Below are 18,260 nucleotides of genomic sequence, written 5' to 3' on the forward strand. Positions count from 1 at the left end.
GAGTCTATAAAGGTCATACAGACAGAAACTCATGAAAACGAGATTACCGCAAACGTTCGTCGGACTATAGGCTAGAGAAAGCACTGATTGGCCACATGTAACGAAACACTTCATAAAACGCCGATTTGGCTGGTCCGTAAACTAACGGCGAGACTCCGGGTAATAGAGTACTGCATGATGACGTAGTTTGACAGTTCATGGAGCTTGTTTAAAGGGACTTAGTCTCTGGAGCATCTTCCGGAAAAAAACTGTTTTCCTATTTATTAAGAATATGGATGTCTGCTGTGATTGATTTATGGTAGGAATCCAAGTATATCACTGGAATATTCGAATAAAAAGAATTTTGATTACGGATTTTTATTTCCGGCTCATCGAACACCCTGTAAACAAGTTCTGTGAACTGTCAAAAAAAATGAGGTTAGTTGCAGCTGCAGGTCCAGAATGAATCGCCTGCTTTGAGCGTAATTACAGCGGCACACTAGGAGTTAACTTTCTGAAATCAGTATGGCGAAAGGCATCTAAGGTTCGATTTCTCAAAATTAAGCCCCTTCATCGAAAAAATATTTGGTAGGCGTAGTAGCGGACACCTTCCTACATAACCGGTACCAAATAGTTTTTCATGAAAAGTTCCTAATTTTGAGAAAATCCGCTTGGAAATTCCAATGGGCCAGGTCGACTACCGAATAACAGAGAATAAAAGGGTAAACCATAGAAAACATCAAGTTTCCTCTAAGCTCGGGCCGGGCATATCCTGGCCGATGAAGCGGCAGATCTTTTAGCTCTAATCTGTTTCCTTAAGAAGGGGGCTCAGCAAGGCTCAGCATGGACCGCTCGGACTCCGGAAAATCTGGGTGTAAGCTGCTCACCGGAATAGAACAGGCTTTCCGGTAACCCCTGGCTTGCGTTTTTTTTTACATAGTTTATATACCTGTCATAAGACGAGTTTATACAATCCCATTGAATTGCACCACTTAATTGTATCTTGACAGATACGTATTTCGACCTCAAAAGTAAGGCCGTCTTCAGTGTCTCGTACTTGACACGTACATCAAGTTTCCACGGAGAAGATACATTTCTTAAAATTTTAATGTTTGATGTCGTAATTGAATGATTTTCCTGATATACATGTTCAGCTACCTTAGACCTAAACTCATAATTTAATTTTTAAATTTTCTCGACTTCCCTGGGCATAAAAGTATCATCGTGCTAGCCTCATGATATACGAATGCAGAAATGGTAGTTACGTGCCATAATATCTATGTCGTCGGCGAAGCCAAATAGCTGAACGGACTTATTGAAAATTGTACCACTCGTGTGGTTTCTGAACATTTTTTTTCTTCCAAAAAAAATCTTCTTCTAAAAATTTCGTCTCTTGAGGGGTTTTATGCAAAAAACCCCACCCCCGTGGCTACGCCACTGCCCCTGAAACTCGAATTACGCACATCACCCGATCCATCGTCGCTTTGAGCAACCGTGTCAGTTTATCCGGAAATCCGTGTTCGTGCATTAGCTGCCAAAGCTGGTCCCAATCGATTGTATCATATGCGGCTTTGAAGTCGATGAATAGATGATGTGTGGGCACGTTGTATTCGCGGCATTTCTGCAGTACTTGGCGAATGGCAAACACCTGGTCCGTGGTGGAGCGTTTGCCCATAAAACCCGCTTCCCACGAACTCCTTTGCAATTGGTGCTAGTCGACGGCATAAAATTTGGGAGAGTACCTTGTAGGCGGCGTTCAGCAATGTGATTGCGCGGTAGTTGCTACAATCCAGCTTCTGGCTTAGAAACCTCGCAGCTAATAACTGTGGAAGTGCTGGGGAAGTAATGCCAAGAAGAAGAAGAAGAAGAAGAATAAGACTTCCCAAGAGGTTGTAAATCTCTATTGACGAACTGGTGGCTATACCACATCATCAATTTTTTTTTCATACTTAATTTATGTAGATATGAATATGAAGATATGAATGTAGATATGAATATAAGAATCTGTGTCAAAAGGTCGAAGGTCAAAAGGTCGAAGGACACAAGGTCGAAAGGGCAAAAGGTCTAAGGGTCAAAAGGTCTAAGGGTCAAAAGATCGAATGGACAAAAGATCGAAGGGTCAAAAGGTCGAATTTGTATCATTACGGCAAAGGTCAAAAGGTCGAAGGACAAAAGGTCGAAAGGACAAAAAGACAAGGAATGAGTAGTAAAAAGAGAGAAAGAAAAGAGTAATGAGCATAGGTAAATGAGAAGTAAAAAGTGAAAAGTGAGAATTGATAAGTGAGAAATGAGAAGTGAGAAGTGAGAAGTGAGTAGTGAGAAGTGAAAAGTGAATAGTGAATAGTAAAAAGTGAGAAGTGAGAAGTGAACAGTGAGTAGTGAGTAAGAAGTGAGAAGTGCGTAGTGAGAAGTGAAAAGTAAAAAATAAGAAATGAGAAGTAGAAAGTGACAAGTGAGAAATGTGATATAAGGAGTGATAAAAATGAGAAGTGAAAAGATAGAAAGAAGGAGGGAGCAAACATATACGGTAAGAAAGGAAAAAGAAGAATGAAGAAGTACAGAGGAAGAAAAAAAAACAAAAAAGAAAGAAAGAAGAAGGAATATGGAAGAAGGAAAAAAGAAGGACGAAGGAAGAATGAAGAAGGAGAAAATCCCAAGGATACAAAAAAAGAAAGAAGCAAGTAACAGGGAATGGAAAAATAGAAAAGAAATAAGGAACAAAGAAGAAAGAAAGAAGTAAGAAAGAAGGAAGAAAAAAGAAAAAAAAGAAGAAAGATAGAAGGAAGAAGGAAAAAAAGAAGAAGGAAAAAAGAAGGGACGAATAAGAATGAAAGAAGAAACAAGGCTCTCTTCCTAAGAAGAATTAAGGAATGAAGAAGGGGAAAAAAAGGAAGAAATAAAAAAACAGGCAGAAAGAAATGAAACAAGAAGAAAGAAAGAAAGAAGAGAGAAATAATGAAGAAAGAAAGAAGAAAGAAGGAAGAAAAGAGGAAAAAATAAGGAAAAAAGAAGTAAGAAGGAAAAACGAAGGAAGAAAGAATGAAGAAAGACGGAAGAAAGAAATAAGTAAGAAAGAAGGTTGAAGAAAAAGAAACAAAAACAAAAAAGGCGGAAAAAAGGAAGAAAAAAAGAAGGAAGAAATAAGGAAAAAAGAAGACTGAAATAAGAAAGAAGGAAGAAAGACGGAAGAACGAAAAAAGCCATAAAGAGTGAAGAAAGAAAGAAGGAAGAAAAACTGTTTCCTGAAAAACTGAAAAAGGTAGAAGGGAGGAAGAAGGAAGAAAGAGAGAAGAAAGAAGTTAGAAATATGGAAGATGAAATATGGAAAGAAGAAGAAGTAAGAAAGAAGAAAGAAGGAAGGAGGAAGTAGAATGGACGGAAAAAAGCATATTGAGTAAGAAGGAAGAACGAAGAAGGAAAAAGAAATAAGAAAGAAAAAAGAACGGTCTTTCTTCATTTCGACCTTTTGTCCTTCGATCTTTTGACGCAGTTTTTTTTTTGTTTCGACCTTTTGTACCTTCGTCCTTCCCGAGCAGCACACATGTTGTATATAGATCACTGTAACTTATGTGTGACCAGATTTAGTCACAATTAGGTTGTTGTTAGGTTTATTAGACTTGTGCTGCTTGGGTTTTGACCCTTCGACCTTTTGTCCTTTCGACCTTTTGACCTTCGACCTTTTGTCCTTCGACCTTTTTGACCTTCGACCTTTTGTCCTACAACCGAATATAAATATGAAGGTCCAGGATTCGATATTATCTTGAACTTAGAACTCGAACATATGTCTGACCAGTTTTCTGAACGCAATCTACTGATTTTGCACATTTCAGTTCTTTCTAGAACTCAAGCGAAAGTTTTTTTTTATGTTTTTATTTTGATAAAACGAACGGAATTCCTTGAAATTCATTTTGGGCTGTTTACCGAAAATTTGTGTTTTTCCTTTGATGTAGAAAAGAGAAAAACGACAAATCAATATAATCCAGTCTGGACCGAATCTCTTGATAATTATTAGTGAACTAACTAAAACAACAAATACTCTGACCCTAATGCAGCTGAGTGATTGATGTTGAAGTCAGGAGCAGTACTGCAAAAGGTTGTGATCATCATAAGACAGAGAGCAATACGCCTTTTTCTGTTTCAGCCGACCAGATGAAAGAATCGTGGGTACTTTGATCAATTTTGCATAAAGTCAGTCATGAAAGGATGTTGTGCTTTGTTTTAAAATTAAAATTTCTAAATTAGTTTAATAGATATATGCGAACAATAGTGGTTAGTCGATAAATTAATAATACTCCCTTAATTCACGGGGTTGAAAGTGGTAATAAACACAAAAATAAAGCAGATATTGCACACTTTCATGTCCTGTCCCGGAACAAATATTTTTTGAGTTTTTTGTGGCTTGCCATTCATCCATCGTACTTCTATAGATGTTGAAAAAGGCAGAAAACATCACATGACATCGGAGCATACCTCTTCTATCTGTGTTTGTTAGTAGGTCATATTCCAAAGAACACAAAAATGCGACGAATATGGATAGGCATGAACCCTTCTACTTTCCTATTCCATATACTGAAACCACTCATCAGCTATTAGCTATTGCTTATTTTGTTTTGTCCGCTCTAGATCTCTTGACACAACAACCTGCCCTGAAGGGATTCATTTAAATGGTTTCACGTGTGCCGAACCGAAGAAAATCAATCATCACCTCGCATGTGCCTATCTGTACTGTTGTCAACAGACTTCGGTCACGGTGTCCATCACGTTTGAGAGGTCTCGCAAAAATAGCAACTATTTTTTTATTGTGCCATCGTGTGTGAATCAGTTTCAAGTGTTTACGATTACGAAATTGACACTCGTCGTAATCGTTTCGATCAACCACGACTTATCCGTTCTGTTCGTATTCATTGAACCTGAATAAACATGCTCGGGTGGTCTTAAGGTTCAACGAATTTGGTAGTTTTTGTTAATGACCCTCTTGGGATTATCGTTTTAATTTCTACACATTATTCGTCTACGGGTTATTGGAAGTTAGGTCAAACGCATGACCGTTCGTACATTGCAAATCAACAAAATAATCATACCAGTGAACCGCTTCATCGAAGAGTTTTCAAACATTCAACAGGGGAAAGGAAGCTTACCTTATTGAGTACAGCGGTCGCTAAAAGCTGCTCATACTTCTTGGGGCTGAAGTATGGCAGATGCTCCTCAGGTCGCAACGGGAAGCCGCTGTGGTTCAACAGCTCCGGTAACTTGGCGACTTCATCCAGGATCTTCTGCAGCATCTTACGCAGCTCAAAATGCGTATCACTTGGGCTGCTTGGCTCGGTTTGTCCTTCAAACAGTGGTAAGTCTGAAATTTATGAGATAAGAAATCATTAGAAGTTATGCTGACAGTGATATTAGTGAACAACACGCACGCAGGTGAGTTAATGGAGTTGGTGACGTATGTGCTTAATGGAGTGGCGAGGTAATTGACCTCTACACGTCCCATTCCGGTGTAGTGCCATAAACTGCTAGGTGATTGTGTTTTTTGTCGTGATTGAAGTAATGTAATTGCGCGGTGATGACATGCAAAGATGTGTGGCGAAGGTGAGTTGTGTACAGATCCAGGCAAGTATCATGCAGAGAAGTGGTTTGAATTCTAAACAACGAGAGAAAATATCCGTTCTGAGCAGGAAAGATAATGGATGCCAACGAATATTTGACATAAATACAAGTTCAATGGATGTTTTGTAGGTTTCAGGCAAGCATCGTGCAGCGATGGGAATAGAAGTCTAAACAACGAGTAAAAATGTGTGTACAGTCCTCAGAGGATGTTATTTCCATCAGTATTTACAATAGATTCTACGAGGATTGTAGGGTAGCCTGTTGTATTCAAATTGTCCGTACTGGAAAACGATGAATTAATTTGATAATATGATTGAAACTTTGAGAGTTTTCAAAAGTATTAAACTGTCAATTAACCTTCGGGGACTCGCGCCGTTGTAAAAAGTACAACACCTTCGAAAAAAGAACGCTTCTCGTCCACTACAGAAGCGGGACTGCGTGAGCGATCTAGGACCAAGCGAGTCACGGAAGGTTAAGGAAATATGGTAAAAGCACAATACATATTCCAGCGAGTGCAAAATTTTCATACATATGCATAAGAAGCACGTGATATTTGTAGCAAGATTGGCATTATAAAATTACCTACTTGAACAAATTCTACGGAGTACCCTGCGGGATTCTGCCTTCGGGTAAGAAAATCATTCTCTGATTTTTTCAGCTCCATCGCTTATTGTATAAGCATAATAATTGCATAAGTTTGTATGTTGGCACAACAGGAAAAAAAAGGAATTTTTGGCCAAAATGATGAATTCTGCAATAAATGGAGGTATTTTTCATAAAACATAGATAGTTAAGAAAAATATTTTTCCTGCTTCAATGTTTCGGCATAGTATTGATTTTTGTCATATTCTACGAAACTAACGGAATTTGATCACTATTTGACTTACAATAAGCCTGTTTGATGCTGGATAATGGTGATATAAAGGTTTCAATAGTATTTTCAAACCACAGATAAATGGACGCAACTCATATTTTCTAAAATCCTAAATCAAAAGTCACTGAGTAGTACTTCTTAAAAAGCTAAAGGAAGGTAGAACATATTCAAAAGCTGTCATACTATAACATCAACGTGATCAAATTCATTTATTTGACATTTCATTAAGATTTCTTTTACAATAACCAAAATTATTGTGACAAGGACCAACGTCCAACACACTATTTCTAATACATAATGGTTAAATCTATAATTCGCTTTTATTATGAAGTAATGTCAAAATTGTAAATTTTGAACCCCCTTCTCATTTCGTCACTTTTTTTTGTATGGAGCATGTTTTTTCCTTTCGCAACGTTGTTACTCCTCCCCCACAAAATGTTACATACAGTGACCGGCGTAATAAAAAGCCCACTCGCCATTTTTCATACAAAATGGTCAACTTTGAAGATCTAGATCTCGATTGCGTGTGAACCAATTTTGCTGAAAATTTGACCAGAGCTCAGATATAACTCGAATTTTACCACACCCGAGTTGACCATATTGATTCATAGGGTAAAAAATTATTGCGGTAATACCAAAATGAATTTTTTGGCAAAAAATTATTTTTTAAATATCCACTGAAGCCAACTCCCGCTCCGACGTTTCAACGTCACAACCTCCAAGCCGTCTCGAAAACCGCTTTACATGGCGACGCGTCATCAATATCTCCACCACCATTTCATCACCGAGATCCCACAAGCTGCCATCGAGCCGCCATATATCCTCATCTAAAATACCTTCGCCGTCGTCGGAGCCGCCACCCTGTCCTCTACGCCTCATCACAGTGCATCTAACCTGCTGCCATGAAACTGTGTTACCAAATAGGACGAATAATAATAAATCGGGTGAACGTGAGTACAACTATAAAGATAGGTTTTCGTACTTCAAAGGCTTTCCCACGTCAATACACCCTGAGACCAAAAGAGGCCTTCCCGGGGGCTGCTATTGGCCTTAGACCAGAAGTTTCCCTCTGAAATCGAGTTCAGCGGTTCTGGGGTCCAAAAGAGGGTGGAAAAGTTTTTATATTAGCTTTTAATTTTAATTTAAGTACTGATGTATCTTACAAAGAAGATATGTTAACATTTGATCCCGTTTTTACAAGAACTTTATTCTTTGATTGACTTCCAAACGCTGCCAACACTGTCAATCAATCATCATTATTCCATAAATAATAATTCATATTTATTCATTAGACAGCTCTAATAACCGTTTTAGCAATCGATCACTATTCTGCTGCATATGTCATTTTCTAATACTGGTAGTAGAACTTATCGAACTCTTTACCAGAAGAACTGGTGTTAGAGTAAGTTTATTTTCATAATAGTTAAAAAAAACTTCGCATACTTGAGGTCCCTAAGTTGGACCTGAGGGTGGCTTTTCAATCTCCTCCCTAAGCCAAGTAGTTTTAGTCTTGGCTTCACGACCATTGAAGAACTGAAGTTATTTTCATGCAAAATTCATATCAAAAGAAAAAAAATTATGTCTACCAGTATTTTTTTTTCAACTTCAGGTGTTTCAATCATTCAAAAGAGTTGCAAGAGAGACGTATTGAACTTTATTCTTCGTCTTCGTCCCGAATTTCTAAATTCCACCGACTGATTATACTATACTAAGTTCTTAATTCTACTTTTAAACACGGACACACTAAAATCAAAAACATTACTAACATTATTAAAAAGTCTAACGCACTTGTCGAGTGGGTTGTTATAACCATAATACAGTTCTCTTCTTCTTCTAATACAGTTCTATGCCTTCTAATAAGAAAAAGGTCTCTCACACGGAGCTGACGGGAAGGTGCATAAAAATTGACGGGCTGGCTACGTTGCTTATAATAAGGTCAAATATAAAAAGTCTTGCAAGTTTTTTCCGTCTTAAATCTAATGTTTCTAAATCTATTAATCTGCAACGGTTGCAATAGTCTGGAAGATTAAATGGGTCGTTCCATGGTAGCTGTCGAAGTGCGTATCGTACGAAGCTGCGTTGAACTCGCTCCATGCGGATAATTTGAGTTGTGTGATGGGGCGACCATAGGGGAAGAGGCCCCAAAACGCCCCCCCGATGCAAAACGAGTCGAGTCAAGTACGAGACACTGAAGACGGCCTTACTGTTGAGGTCGAAATACGTATCTGTCAAGATACAATTAAGTGGTGGAATTCAATGGGATTGTATTAACTCGTCTTATGACAAGTGAATTTATGTTTTTATCGATGAAATCTTCGTTATTATCGCGGTACCACTGGATTACTTTCTGGCTGTAGTGGCAACTTGCCAAATCTGGCCAAAACTTCTCGGGACGTTTATGGGCTTTATGGAAGGTAGACCGTGGTTTTTGAGACATTCCTCCTTGTACAGCTTCGAGTCCATCGTCTTATTCGTCACAAACACTTAGGTCTTTGCTCCACAGCTGCATATCCATTGTCAAAATCATCTGTTTTTTATGCAAGTTTGTCCAAAAAGCAAACATAAACTTCGCAGGAACTGATGCTGGGTCATTAGGCCGAATGGTCATTAGGCCGAACGGTCATTAGGCCGAATGGCCGTTAGGCCGAATGAGAACTAGGAGTGAGAAGTGAGTAGTGCGCAATGAGGAAGAAGTAGAAAGGAAGAAGGAAAAAGGAGGAAGAAGTAAGAAGGGAGAAGGAAGAAGGAAGAAGGAAGAAGGAAAAATGAAGAATGAAGAAGGAGGAAGGAAGAAGGAAGAAGGAAGAAGGAAGCAGGAAGAAGGAAGAAGGAAAAGAAAGAAGAAAGAAGGAAGATGGAAGAAGGAAGAAAGAAGACTGAAGAACGAAGAACGAAGAAGGAAGGAGGTAGAAAGAAGAAAGAAGAAGGAAGATGGAAGATGGAAGATGGAAGAAGGAAGAAGGAAGAAGGAAGAAGGAAGAAGGAAGAAGGAAGAAGGAAGAAGGAAGAAGGAAGAAGGAAGAAGGAAGAAGGAAGAAGGAAGAAGGAAGAAGGAAGAAGGAAGAAGGAAGAAGGAAGAAGGAAGAAGGAAGAAGGAAGAAGGAAGAAGGAAGAAGGAAGAAGGAAGAAGGAAGAAGAAGGAAGAAGGAAGAAGGAAGAAGGAAGAAGGAAGAAGGAAGAAGGAAGAAGGAAGAAGGAAGAAGGAAGAAGGAAGAAGGAAGAAAAAAGAAGCAAGAAGAAAGAAGGAAGAAGCAAGAAAATGGAAGAAGAAAGAAGGAAGATGGAAGAAGGAAGAAGCAAAAAGGAAGAAGGAAGAAGGAAGAAAGAAGAAGAAAGAAAGAAAAAAGAAGAAAGAAGAAGGAAGAAGGAAAAAGGAAGCAGGAAGAAAGAAGAAGGTAGAAGGAATGGAGAATAAGGAAGAAGGAATACGGAAGAAGAGAGAAGGAAGAAGGAAGAAGGAAGAAAGGAGAAAGAAGAAGGAAGAAAGAAGAAGGAGGAAAAAAGAAAGAAGAAGGAAGAAAGAAGAAGGAAGAAGGAAAAAGGAAGCAGGAAGAAGGAAGAAGAAAGGAGGGAGAAGGAAGAAGGAAGACGGAAGAAGGAAGAAAGAAGAAAGAAGAAGAAGAAGAAGAAGGAAGAAAGTAGAAAGAAAAAGGGATAAGAAAAAGGAAGAAGGGAGAAGAAATAAGAAAGAAGGAAAAAGAAAGAAGAAAGAAGGAAGAAGAAAGAAAGAAGAAGAAAGAAGGAAGAAGAAATAAGGAAGAAGAAAGAAGAAAGAAGGAAGAAGGAAGAAAGAAGAAGGAAGAAATAATAAGGAAGAGGGAAGAATGAAGAAGGAAGAACGAAGAAAACGGAAGAAAGAAGAAAGAATAAAAAAGGAGGAAGAAAGAAAGAAGAAAGAATGAAAAAGGGGGAAGAAAGAAAGCAGAGAGGGAAAAGGGAAGAAGAAAGAAGGAAGAAGGAAAAAAGAAGATTGAAGAAGAAGGAAAAAGGAAGGAAAAATAAAGAAGAAGGAATAAGAAAGAAGGAGGAAAGAAGAAGGAAGAAAGAAGAAGGGACAAGGAAGAGGGAAGAAGGAAGAAAGAAGAAGTAAAAGGGAAATAAGAAGAAAGAAGAAGGAAGAAGGAATGAGGGAAGAAGGAAGAAGGAAGAAGACAGAAGAAAGAAAAAAGAAGGAAGAAGGAAGAAAACGGAAGAAGAAAGAATAAAAAGGAGGAAGAAAGAAGGTAGAAAGAGAAAAGAGAAGAAGAAAGAAGGAAGAAGGAAAAAAGAAGAAGAAAAAAGGAAGAAGAAATAAGGAATAAGGAAGAAGGAATAAGGAAGAAAGAGGAAAGAAGATGGAAGAAAGAAGAAGGAAACAAGAAGAAGGAAGATGCAAGAATGGAGAAGTAAGAAGGGGTAAGGTGAAGAGAGAACTTCTCATTTTTCACTTCTTGCTTCTTTCTGCAAATTCGGCCTAATGGCCATTCGGCCTAATGACCGTTCGGCCTAATGTCCATTCGGCCTAATGACCTTCGGCCAAATGGCCTTCGGCCTAACGGCCTTCGGCCTAATGGCCTGACACCGCAGGAACTACTCCTCGTACCGTCGCCATGTGGAATTTTTGGCTAGGAAGCTGTCCGAAATCCATTTTGACGTAGGTTCCATCGTCAATGAGCAGGATTAGCAACGTGAGTGTGCAGATTTTTTTCTCTCCTCTCGGCTTCCATCTGGAATAATCCATCCATAAGTGGGCGCCTAGGTAGACAAACCGCTGTAAAAGAATTCTTGCAGCGGTCACTTTCCATGCCGCTGCAATACAATAAATTATTCCGGATTCTAAATGGACATAGCTTTACTCCATTTATGCTGACAAACGCCTCTCTTCCACACAGATAAGACTGCAGCCATCCAGTTAGCCATTCGGGAAAGCCAAGATATCGGAATCTATCGGGATGTCGCCAGTCTGAATGTCAATTCGGAGCTATATGAGCTGATTGTTCTTTTTTTAATTAATTATGGGCTATGCATTAATGTTACATATCGAATTATGTCTAAGCCATAAAAATATCGATAAATATCGACCTATTTTGCTGTCCCTTTTGTACTCCAGCAGTTTTCCTAATGTGGGTTTTCGGGCAACACATTTTCATATGTCCGATACTTTCTTACAGAATGTTTTTTTCACGTTCTTATCGGAAACCATGCATCGAGGACCTACCAGGAGTCTAGAAGGAATCATTGGTCCTGGCGGTCACATTATTTCTGGACGCACACGTGTCGTGCGCACGTTTGTTGGAGAGACACCACATGTCCGGCCCGAGCATCAAGTTGGAGGAACGCCCCGTAGCCAAACGCAAAGTGCTTGATGTTTTCATTAACCAAGATAACCGTTCTGCCCCACTTCCGCGGGATGAAAGCCAACGGCAAATCCAGGATAAATTCGGCCCGCACCCTACCTAAGCCTTAATTGCCATTACGTTAGCGCTGCTTCTGTGGTGCTCCCATCCATACTCGACGATGGTGTCTGTCCCAAGGTAGGCATCTTGCCTTCTGGCAATCTTTCTCAAATCCGCTTTATCCGCCGCATCCACCTCTACTTATCCAAGAGGACCGGATTCTGTTCACGATAGCCGGCTTCTTGCTTGTGCTCGCTCATCAAGACCTCCACATCGCAATGACTGTTCCCCGAGCGGATGCGAAGACCTTGGTAAGGAAGATTATCCAGGAAGATCGGGACAGCAGTTAGAGGATCTCTACCACCGTACAGCCACGAAAAACTAATGGAATTACGGAAGTATGTGACGATCTGCCCAATCTGAGCGACCAACATGTTTCGTTTGGAGTTTATCCGAACAACGTGCGAAAACTACGGGGTGCTCAATACTGCTCAATACTGAAAACTTCATGTGCTACTGCCCGAAATGTTAAATCTTCAATAAAGCCTACGCGATCATGACCAGTGTTCAAGATGCACTCGTGGATAGTTCAGGCAGCTTTGTAGGTTTTATCTCTTTCCTCAAAGATGGGGGCTTGTATCGCTTAATCTATTTGTTTAGAAACTACTGGCTTCTTGGAGCACCGGAGGTGGCCAAGATACGTGTCTCGGTTTTTTCAAATTCTTTATTAAGGTGTTTTTTAATTTTTAATTAAGTTCAACAGCGAACGTTTCTCCGTCGTTTCTGGTCTGATTCGATGTTTTGTAGGAAAGCTGTTTTTGGCGTTTTTTGGCGCAACTCCAAAACGCAATGTTTCAGTAATACCAGTTTGAATCATTTGCTAAATGGTGCCGCATCAACCAAATAATTCTTCATACGAGTTCGTTTTACCGAAGAACTGTTTCAATGTAAATCCGTACAGTCAAAAAACAGGAGTTTATTTCAACTCGAAAAATACATGGGGTTCACATAGCAAGAAATGCAATAATGATTATATTTGTGTCCCCATATTACCACAGTTCAGCGCATCGAAACTATCCAAACAAAAAATGTGATCACTTTCCTTCTAGGTAAGACGTAGCATGGATAAGGACAAGCCTCCCAGAATCCAAAACTAATTTCACTCACGTTTTCAAGGGCACCGAATTCAATACGGAAACAACGCACAGCTGTCATTTTCATTATTCCAGCTTTGCTGCGAACGCATGCGTGAAATAATAAAAATGATAGTTGTGCGATGCTTCCAAATTGATTCTTCTTCTTCGATGGCTCTACAACTACATTATAACTGGAACTTGGCTGCTTTACAACTTAGTATTCTATTAGCATTTCCTCAGTTATTATTTGAAAGCTTTTCAATGCCCGCCATTGCATTAGTATGTACAGTAGGGTGGCTCAAAAAACACTTTTTCAAATTTTTTGATGGGCCGCCCTCTTATTTGGTTTCATTTGATGCCCTGATGCTCTGGACAAAATTTCAAATCGGTCAACGTTTGGGCGGTGCTAAACTCGTTGGAAGTTTATATGGAAAAATGTATGCAGAAACATCCAAAAACAGTGATTTGCAGTTGGAAGGCACAATTTATGATCAAGAACCATGATACTCATTCAGTTCTTGTAGAATTAAATACAGAATGTTATGCTGAAAACCGCGAGAAGATTTACGCAAAGATATTAGCATTATACTGGAGTGTTGTAGGGGTGAATTTATTTCTTTTCAAAGGTAAAAGAAACGAAATTTGCTCAAACCCCACTTCAGAGAAAAAAAATTTCAGTTCAAAATTCGAAAATCGGTGTAAAAAAAGTTTTATGATTTCTCGACGAATCATGCAAAGTGGAGCAACTTTGCAAAAATTTTGTATGGGATTTTTTTACACGGCCGTGTAAAAAAACGGACCCACGACCCTCAGAACGCTAGACTGGTGCTTTTAACCAACTAAGCTACGAAGGGCCTCGGAACATGAGTTCAAGTCCCATCGAAGGAAAGCATTTTTCAAACTAAGTCGAGCCAAGTACGAGACACTAAAGACTACCACACATTTGTGGTCGAAATACGTATCTGCAAAGATATCGAAGTAATTGGTGGAATTAAATGAAGAATACTTAACTCGTCTTAGACGGTTGAATACATTTCACTAAAAAGAGCCTTAAATATTTTTTCATTTTTCAAATCCAAATCTTCCCCATAATGTACAAATTTACATCTGAGTTCCCAGAACGTAGTAAATTAATGTCCAAGTCGGGTGGTTCAATACCCGGAAAATAGGCAATCAACTTTGATTGAACTAAATAACTTTTAAATTTATTATAACCTAATTCATATGACATGTAGTATTTTGCCGAGATTTCACTCTCTATCCTCAGATTTTAAATTAAGACAATGTACTCTTGGACAAAAATATAAGATTTCTCAAGCGCTATGGCTTCATAATAAATCTGAAGTGAGTTAGACTGCTAAAAAAAGTTTTGGGCAAATATGTAAAAATAAATGCAGATCGCATTCTACAACACTGGTCAAGGATGATTGCATTTTGCACCAGAAGCAACAACAATAATATCGATAAAAAGTAATCGACCAGTGCAGTTACGCTTCTATGATACTAATGAGGAGAAAATCAGTTTTAAATGTATTTTACAATTGTGTTTTATATATCTGGTTCCAGATGACAGCTTGCTGACAATCAACTTATAATAATCATAAACATAATAAATAGAAAGACTAACAGAAAGACATTTTATCCCGAAGTGTTGTGGACACTTTTTGCTACTAAACTATTGAAAACCATGCTCTAAATATATTAATTCAAACAAAGATGTTTAACAAACCTTTATAACCATCACTATGCAGTAATCCTTAACTATGCAAATAATTAGGCAAATATGTACTAATGACAAATATGTACTAATGCTATGCTCTCAGGTGCAAAAGTGCAACATTAAAATTTGCATATGTACCACTTGATGTTGGTGTGGTGCAAATGTTTATCCTCTTTCACAGAGAAGCACCACAACCCGCCGGACGGCAATGGATGCGATTTTCGGTTGAATTATTGTTTCTTTTTACAAGTTGCTTCACCAGTGCCGTATGTTGACTGTGGCACAATGTTGATAAACTTGATACCGGTAACTGGCAAAGTGTTTACTGCTGGCTGCTATCCATTTCGTTGATATTCCGCACAGGTCTGGTCATTATACGAGTTCAGTGTTGCACGACCTTCACCTTGTTGAAGCTGTTGATGATGTTGAACGCAGACTGGGACTGAGCTTGCGTTTATCGAAGGGTTGAGATTAAATTGTATGGGCAGGAGGGTGAAATGGAAATGGCAGATAAGGTGAAACAGAAAATCGACGTTGCCCTATGTGACCTACGGAAAATAGAATGAATAAGGAATGGGACTTCCAGGGAGTCATTTAGCACAGTTGAATGGGTGATTGAGCAGAGCATATGCCAGCGACACCTTTCGAGATGGAGAATCTGTGTATGCTTTATACTAGTGACAGTGAATTCCGTCTGGCGAGCAACGTTGACAAGGCTGTCGAGTGTCGCGGCAGGTTTAGCAATTCCTTGTAAGGGGAAACAATTAACAGTAGTTCAAGAACGTTTCCGTGCACAGCATTCGATTGGTTGTTGCAACGACCTGTGTATTTCATGTGAACGCCATATATGCTAAAATTGGACTAATTGAACCGGTTTCAAAGCTCTCATGTGGTCGAAAACTAGCCCCTAAACTTAATCCATCAACAAGTGTTACGAATTATGCAATCCCTTTTCCTCACCAATAGTGGCCGAGGTGAATCCTTAATGGATAGAAAGTAAAACCGAAACCTTTCATTTCCACCGCGAGTGGAAGGTAGGGAAATAGTTTGAAAATGAGAACCACCTAACTATCGCGTGCACAGAAGAGTAGAAGGAATTGATGCATTCATTGTGTGGCGCAACAATCCGTTTGCCAATATAATAATTTATTTAAATATGTTACTTCAATCATCACGGACAAATAAGCTTTTTATCCGATCAATTGGAATCATGAATATATCATGTTTTCGAAGATTTCGCTTTAAATTCATAATTGCAATGATGTGCATTTCATCTAATAAGTAGATGCTACTATGCTTATATCTCTGAGCATAAGATTCTGATAAACCCCTGACGCACATAGTCACACACAGAAATGTCAATTCAATTCGTCAAATTAAATTGATTGGTGTATAAAAATTTACTCTTGTATGTTCCTTTCAAAGTTTTGCTTTTGTAATGAAATGATCCGAGCACTTTGATGTAATTCAAAACTTGTGCAGGAAGAACAGGTTTGAGAATTTCCAGCTGTGCATCTTGATCTTTGCACAACTTGATTCTTAAACCACAGTATTCCGATGGATGATGCCGACGTTGACGCACAGTGGATTATACAGCCACGTTCCCTTAATAATAACAAAATCCCAAATTCACTTTGCTTTGAAGCGCGTCCATTGAGTGTAATATTTTATATTGCCATTAATTCTGAACGATTTGACCGATCAGGGCCAGTTTCCATATAAGAAAAATTTCATTCGTTCTCAAACTTCAGTAACTTGTATTTATTAATGTACAAAGTTAGAATTTTGGTTGCACCTTTTTAAAATTCCTTATTGGCTGTTGTCCTGGAAATCTCCGAATTTCATCGTAACAAAAATTTGGAATCCTGCACCAGATTGACCATAAAAAAAAATGATGCAGGCATAATTTTGTTTTTAGTTTAATCTATTTTTCGTTAGCATCGCGTTATAGCAAAAATATATATTACTCAGCATCTCACCATTTTTTGAAAAAAAAAAAAAAACTAAAGTTGGTTACTTCTCTCGGTTCTGTGAGATGGAAAAAGGAACAGCTTTTTATCGTAGTATTGAATGTTTGCTAATTAAAGTCAGTTTTGGAACACGTAATGTTTTTTTAACTGTTTTCTTGAAAAACAATTTAAACGAAATTTTCTAGCGGAAATTCAAAAGAATTATTTTTAAAATTTCCATTAGAGTTTTAAATGAATATTCTTTCCTTGTCTTAAGACGAGTTCGCACTATCCCATTTAATTCCGCTACCACAAGTGAAGACGTTCTACTAAAAGCTCAAAAATTGTTTTATGAATATTTTTTTTGGAAATTCAGAAGAATTTCCCATGAAGTCCAGAAAAAAATCTTTTTAGAAAAGCTGTTAAAACCATCAATTTGCCATGAATGTATTGTACAAGGTTTGGAGCTAGGATTGTATCGAGTTATAAATAAATTAGCAACGAAGCATGAGCCCGTGAATTTCAATGCATTTTATTTTAATTCAGCTAGGGGAAAACACCTTCAGTGCAAAGCCGACGGTTGCGTCTTCCGTTCGACACCTTCCCAGAGTGAACCCCGCCGCACACGACAAGTGTCTCTCGTGCACGGTCAGGGGTTCGTATCGTGTAATTGCATCTCGGTTCCTCGACTATGTAACTGACTGGCTGTGACGGATTTCGATTTCATCTCACGCGAAAGGTGAATTTGTTATCGGAATCCCACGAGCCGGTTCAATTACAAAAGACGATTCGAGGTTGTTAGCGATGTGCAGTTCATCTACGGAGCGTCCAATTAGTAACGATGATGATCCAGTGCACTCTCTAATAAAGTCGAACCAGACGATGTTAGGTGCGGTGGAAGTATCGATCATAAATATTTCGCTGGGTCAGTCGAGCAAAACGTTGGGTGGATTTATTGGGACCCATTGCGATTGTATTGTTCAGTGAACAAGGCTTATGATTTATCAATTCATCAATTGCTTTCAAACTCATATGTAACCTGTACTTAATTAATATAGCCAAAAAGTTATCCTTACCGAGGACGTCATGGATGAGGTAAGATATCAGATAGGCCACTACGGCCGTTACCAGATAACAGCTGGTGACCGAGCAGACGCTGATCTCCACAATCATTTTCCTTCAATTTATCCTTTACACTTTTCCTGGAAAATAATCACTCTCACTCGTTTCCTTTCGCTTTATTCCGCTCTTCTGTCGATTACAAAATTGAAACACGCGAAACACTATTACTTCACACGATGGCACTGCTTTATTGGAGTGGTAAACACGGGGTGAGAGACACCAATTTCGATTTTTCTTTTATTACTTCGTTTGATTTGATTAAGAATTTCGGCTACCGATTAGACTGTAGCAGAAGTGAAAGTTCGCGCAGATGTTTGGAATGACCGTTCGTCGAGGGTTTAAAGTCGTTCATATTCTTTATTTTATTCTCGTTTAAGAAGCGAGTTCTTTCACAGGGTCATCTTCTGTTTCGGTTTGCTTAGTATTGTCAAGGCAGGAACATTTGGGAAATTCGGGAGAAGATTTATGTTATCTATTTGTTTGTCAATTTATTGAAAA

General features: G+C 38.7%; 1 protein-coding gene across 3 annotated transcripts in view; it reads right to left on the reverse strand.

Annotated features, from left to right (window-relative positions):
• Positions 1 to 18,260, reverse strand: part of LOC134217459 (uncharacterized) — a 138,062-nt gene that overhangs the window by 36,437 nt on the left and 83,365 nt on the right. For all 3 annotated transcript variants that reach the window (XM_062696225.1, XM_062696224.1, XM_062696223.1), the window contains exon 6: positions 5,118 to 5,329. In XM_062696225.1, coding sequence (XP_062552209.1) covers positions 5,118 to 5,329 — 212 coding nt within the window. The remainder of the gene's footprint in view (positions 1 to 5,117; positions 5,330 to 18,260) is intronic.

Source organism: Armigeres subalbatus, chromosome 2, assembly GCF_024139115.2.
Source record: "Armigeres subalbatus isolate Guangzhou_Male chromosome 2, GZ_Asu_2, whole genome shotgun sequence".
NCBI lineage: Eukaryota > Metazoa > Arthropoda > Insecta > Diptera > Culicidae > Armigeres > Armigeres subalbatus.